The sequence below is a fragment of the Pezoporus wallicus genome, unplaced genomic scaffold (genome assembly GCF_028554395.1).
Source record: "Pezoporus wallicus isolate ANWC-B61680 ecotype Strahan unplaced genomic scaffold, APGP_CSIRO_Pwel_v1 contig_4901, whole genome shotgun sequence".
In the NCBI taxonomy this organism is placed as follows: Eukaryota; Metazoa; Chordata; class Aves; order Psittaciformes; family Psittacidae; genus Pezoporus; species Pezoporus wallicus.
In genome coordinates, this window is record NW_026640354.1 from 492,554 (window position 1) to 498,904 (window position 6,351).

At 37.4% G+C, this 6,351-nt stretch overlaps 1 protein-coding gene across 6 annotated transcripts in view; it reads left to right on the forward strand.

The window, feature by feature from the left end:
- Positions 1-2,550, forward strand: part of FILIP1 (filamin A interacting protein 1) — a 131,965-nt gene extending 129,415 nt beyond the window's left edge. For all 6 annotated transcript variants that reach the window (XM_057418841.1, XM_057418845.1, XM_057418843.1 and 3 more), the window contains one exon: positions 1,735-2,550. Coding sequence is in view for 1 of the 6 variants with exons in the window: in XM_057418845.1 (XP_057274828.1) it covers positions 1,735-1,775 (41 nt within the window). In the remaining 5 variants the exon portion in view is untranslated. The remainder of the gene's footprint in view (positions 1-1,734) is intronic.
- The last annotated feature ends 3,801 nt before the right edge of the window (positions 2,551-6,351 follow it).

Here is a 6,351-nt window from a genome sequence, read left to right on the forward strand (position 1 = left end):
CAAATACAAACCGCCATTAGACAAAGTAAGAGTGTACATACATGTGTGAGAAATGAATGAACAAATGAATACCAGAGGTGGAAATTACTTGATTTTTCCGTTATTTCTCCTACTGTTTTCTCTATCATTGCTATTCCTTGTCTGTAGGAAGATGACTGATTCAGCAGCCTGCTGTAGTTTTGCTGTTCATTCAGTGACTGAGCCTTTACAAGGAGCATGATATTTTTCTGTTACCCATTTAGTTGTTAGAATTTTGTATCTAAACTATTAATATGTAATGTGTGTAGTGAATATTAAGGAAAAAATTGTTTCATATAGAGTTTGTGTGACTCCCATTGAAGTTAATGGGAGAGTTCACCTGAGGTTACAATCTGATATTATATAAATGCAGCTTTTTACATCACATTCTGCAAGTGCTTGGAGTTAGAGAACAGCACTGGTTCCAAGGTAAAATCCTACTGTAGATCCCTCACATTCATTGCTCAGATTTGGTAGAATTGGTATACATATCTTGTTGAAAATCATTTGTTATTGATAAATTATAGGGAAAATAAATACTTTCTATTTGGGGAAGTCTATTATTTCATTTGCCTCAACATACTTTCCTCAATGTTGCCTTAATCCTGCTTTTTTGAGTCACCATGTAAGAAAAGCAGCAGTGGAATCTGCCATCTAGTGGCACCGTTCTGGCATTAATAGTACACGGAAAATTATTTTTGGGGGTGTGGGTTGTTTTTTTTTTCCTTCTTACAATGTAACTTAATCAAACATCTTGCAAATATTAGTTAGGGAACAGGAAAAGGCAGAAGTCAAATGTGAAAGGGAATAATGATACAAATAGTGTAATTTCCTGGGTCGTGTAAATCATGACAAATCTTCAGACTATTAAGAGAGGAAAGAATCTTAAAACTATTTTCAATTAAGAAAATGAGTATGTCTAAAAATGTATAACTGCATGTTTCTAGTTAATACTGGTAGAGTTATATTATTTGCAATGCATAAATTACACCTTTGCAGAGAAAAATGTCATTGATAGCTAAATTTTTGTATTAAAAAGTTGACTGTAAGCGCAGTGTATATAGATAGATGAAGAGAAGAAAGGTCATTAGTATTTTGGCAGAGCTCAGAGATTAATCAGGATGAGGGATCTCCTGTGTTACACACAAGGCAAAGTTAAACCCAGACTTTCAAAGACAATGCTAACACTTAGTATTGCATACTGCGGCTGAAATTTATCCCCATTCAAATCAGTTGCAAAATTCAGGCAGATTTGCTGAATAAAGCCAGCATAGGTTTCTAACACAAATTTAGATGGGAAACAGCCCCATACCTCTTCCTCATCCTCATTTCAAAATTGCCAGCAGGTTTATGATGGGTTTGATTAGAGAGGACAGAAGAGACCCATATCCAGGTCTTCTTCGGGTGTGGGACCGGAACCTGTGTCCCCCTGTGGTTTAATCTATTCAACTGTATTATTATTTTTCCCTATGGACAACCAAATGATGGTCTTGACATTGAAGTGGAAGCCCAGGCCCCCTAAGCCCTAGCCTGGTACTAATTTAGTTTCTCTTTGTAGCATTAGCCAGGAGAGTTTTATCAACCAGTGATGTGCGAGTAAGTCTGTTAGACTTGTCTAGAAGAAAAATGCTTTGCAATGCCATTGTGTTCTTTAAAGTAACTTGTAAAGTATTTGCAGTTTCATAAAATCAAGTGTTTTGCTCTCTTTTCTTCTAGAGAGTGTCATCATTCACCAGTTGCGCATGAACTCTAGATGAGTTACTGCCCCTGCTCTATGCTCTCTGTGTGCACTACCCTCTTTGCCAGTTGGATGGAACACTGTAGAAGCCCTCTGCCATCAACACCAGGGTCACTTGTGCTACTGATTATTCGTGGAAGTATTTATTGCTTCCATTAGATTTTATATATTGTTTCTTGGTAGAGCTTTAAGAATGAAGGGCCTTGCTGGTATTTTGAAAGTACATAGTCAAAAAGAAAGAAGCAGTCTTTCTGCCAGCTGAATTTCACTTTTATTTGCAAAGCCTAAGGCACATGCTTGATTTTGTTTGATGTTTGCCATATAATTTATTTTTATAATACACTTTGTAAAGTAACTGTCCCAAAGTTGCAATTCCTGTTGTTCATGGCGCATTTATTTGTAGAATACACTGTCAAATTCACAATTTGATATTTTTGTAATAAAGACTATGTAAAGAAAGAAAAATTTAACTTCAGCGATGTTTTGTGTATTCAGCACATTTGGTTTTGCCACCATGAGATTCTGTGAGACTAAATACTCTGAAGCCTGCTGTATGGAATTTGTACTATTGCAGAATATTTCTTGCACTGTGTGATGGTTTGGCATAAAATTAAGTATTAAAGTCCAATGCCTTGAAATGCAACCAGATTTACTCATTTTAAACAATGTAAGCCAGTTTTTAAAGCTGTGATTTTTTTTTTCTATATAATGTATGTTTTTATTTCTGCCTGTACCAAAAAAGTTAATTTTCACTACACTGTAACTAATAAATTTTCACAACTATGCAAATGTAATCAAGTGTTTGTATTTTACCTCTGATTTCTTAAGAGTGACAGTACTCATATATATATTTTTTATAGGGACAAAATGTATGGCTTTGGAAGTTCTTTTTTCTGACTCATATCTCACTGTGGTATCAGTGATGTACATAGTTAAATTGATTCAGATGTTAAGATATGGAGACGAGTCTATCACCAAGCACTTAATGACTTCATGGTTTCTAACCTTGTCCTTTCACTGCACTGGCAGAGATAAACATCTCTGGTTTGATTGTATGTTCAGAATATTTAGTCCTGAACTAGTATGACTGTAGAAATGAGGTGCTATGCACTCTGGCTTACACTGAAGGGCATATTTTACACAGGTGGATGCAGCTTTTCAAATAGCATCCAGAGAGTTCTGTGGCAGCTATACTTAAAATGATTTTTGAATGAATTATATATAAAGCTGGATACAACCGAGAGAGGGTCTTTTTTCCTTATATATTTCATAATTGATGATTTTTAATCTAAGTCATTGGCACATACTTAAACTACTGAAGATTTTTGAATTGCAGAAGTTACTGGGAGAAACTACTTTTTGGAAGGGAAAACAGTATTGCTTGCAGGAGATACACTTTGAGATGCCAGAGAAAGTGCATTAACTTGGTGTCCCACTGAGATGACTAGGTCAGTTCATCTTTGAAGCTGTAGTATCGCACTGCTGTGTAGTCAATTTGATCTTCATGGGAGCCATAGGACCTGCTTTTCCTTCTAGACATAAGTTCTGCAGCAAATGCTGACATCGTAGAGAAGCAGGATATTCTGGGACCTGTATAAACTTTCTTGGACTTGATCTGCATTGCAAAGAGCTTGCTAATTGAGCTATACTGAGTAATGGAAACAAATGCTGCTTATCCGTGCGAAACAGTCGTTTTGTTGGTATAGCTTATACTTTACCTGGTACACCGAGTTTTTTAAGTAGTGGTCTTTTTCCTTACAGCGCACAGTGTATGCCAATAACATAACTATGTCTGTAGATCATATTTTAGAGCGAGCCAAGAATTACAGCTCTGAGAGAGTAATACAGCTGAGGTGAATAAAGTTTAGTATGTGACACATTTCAATTTACTGTGCAGTAGAATGAACATTGTAATGACCCAGATCTTCTATTTTCAAAGCAATACTTGGAAATCAAAACCTGTCCATGTAAGAACTACATTAAGTTCACCTGGAATGAAACTGCCGACTATTTGAAAGTGAAAGTGATATGCCTGCAATAAACTTCAGTCTTTAAATATCAGTAAGATATAAATAAAATCTTACTCTGAAATTGAGTCTAGATTTAAAAGGTCCCAATGAATGTAGAAAATATTTTTCCTTTTCTAGATTTTAATATAAAGCTAACTTCCGTATGAGTGTAAGTTGTTTCCTTTTGGTTTATTTATGGTTTTGGAAATACACTAAGTTTTTAAGCTTTACAAAATAAAGGTTTTTTTAAAGCATAAATACAGTCATGGTGCATTTGAAATAATAATCCTGATCTGACACCTGGCAAGCAGCTAAAGTATTTCATAGAAATGCCTGAAGGGTAAAACTCAGGTGTGCAAAGGGTGCTTTAACAGGTGTATTTCATCTTCAATGCAATTATGTTCCTGGTGAATTTTTTACATTACCTGATTTGGGTATGAATCTGAAGCAAGTAAGTAAAGAAAGTGCATTAGCCACATAATTAGCCTATATTTTGGGCACGCTTGGTCAGAAGTCTGTTAATATAGACTAAAGATGTGATTAATTTCTACAGGTATGGTCATTTGAAAGCAATTAATCAGGAAGTGCTTTCAGATGAAGATAATGTAGAGGCTATCTTGGGCTATAGATATCAACAGCTTTTAAGCAGTGGAAAACAAGTACAAGATCAACTTTTCTCTTAAAGATCTCTTACTGTCTAAAGAGGATTGAAAGACCTCTGGGTATAGTATATAGTATTATTATTAGAATAATATATATTGTATACTATATATTATATAGTATACACCTTAGTATAATTATATCTGATAAAAGACAATGTTTCAATCTATTAAAAAAATCTCAAATACTTTGATTTCTAAAGAAAAACTCTACAGCCAGTGAGTTTCCCTTTTGCCTCACTGTGAAACATAACTGGACCAGAGGAGACAAAAAGCGTTTCATAGAACCATCTCTAGTGTAGAAAAACAGATAAAAAATTGAGGTTACCGCCCTGACTGTTACACCTCCTACTGTGAATTGATGGGTTTTACCTCTTCTTCTGAACAGTAACATTCAAGTTGAAAACTTCGTATTTAATGCTTTAAGTTTTGTAGATTTGCTCCCTGAATTAATCTATTTGGCTGTTAATGCATTTTATTTGCCTTCCCTGTTCTAAATATTGGTGGGTTTACCCGCATCAGTTCCTATAACTAAAGGTGGCAACTGAAAACCAAAGATAATAAAGAAAAGGCTGAAAACAGTAACAAGAGGCTTAGCTAGTGGGAGACAGGCAAAAGAAGGGCCCACAAGATAATGGAAAAGATTAATTAGGAATGAGATACAGCTTTAGCACAGATTCCACAAGGAATACGATTATTTTTTTAACCCTATACAATTATTTAGGCACCAAACCAGTCCTTAAATTTTAATGCCCAGACTTCCTACGCTGTATAAGGTCTCCAGAAAAAGGCGGCACTGCCACAAGTGACTGCTCCCCCCAGTGGTCTTTGGTGAAACTTTCGGTTCCTCGAGAACTGAAGGCCATCTATTTAGGGAAAGTGTTCCCACAGGCAGCTAAAAAGTCTCAGACTGGGTTACACGCTTACAAAGTTAGCTAATTAAATAGCTTGGGTTGTTTGTTGGTGTTTTTTTTTTTTTTTCCATAAAATCAAGGCAGTACATAAATACTGGCTAAAAGTGCATTTTGGCCACAATCTGCATAATAAAAAGGCTACAGTGTCCTCACAAAACAAACTTTAAAGCAAAGGAGCTAATAAAGTGAGAAACATGGACTTTGAATGTTGCATTGGCTTGAGCAGTAAATAATGAACTAATAAATAATCATCTTGAGCCTGACAAAACAGGTATTTTGGGGTACAAATACACACTACTGTCCTGGTTTAAACCCTAGCCAGACAGCTTGTTCACTCACTCCCAGTGAGTGGTGCCGGGCTGGAAGCAACAAAAGGCCCTCCCCCCCCCCCCCGGGGCTCTCCCCTTCCCCGCTCCTGGAGGAACGGGGAGGAGGATCGAAAGAGTGCAATTCCCACGGGTTGAGACAAGAACAGTCCAGCAACCAATGTATAACACAAATCACCACCGCTACCACCAACGACAACAATGATAAGAGAAAATAACAAGGGGAGAGAATACAATACCACCCACTGAGAAAGGAGTCCGACCCAGAAGCCCTTGTCCTTCCGGGTAACCCCAGTTACATACACCCCCCCCCCCCCAGGCATGACGTGCTGTGGTATGGAATACCTCCTTGGCTAGCCTGGGTCAGGCGCCCGTCTCTGCTTCCTCCCAGCTTCACCTCCTCCCTGGCAGAGCATGAGCCTCACAAAGTCAGGGTAAACATTACTTAGCAACAACTGAAAACATCGGTATTATCAGCACTGTTCCCAGGCTGAAAGTCGAAACACAGCACTGCACCAGCTACTATGGAGAAAAATTGATTGCTACTGCTAAACCCAGGACAACTGCTTTCCACATAGTGACTATTTAACGAACTGAAGCAGGATTAGCTCCCAAGGGAAATAAAAAGCAACAACTCTGACAACAACATCCATATGTGCTGGCCCGTCGTGGCAGAGCGCGCAGGCG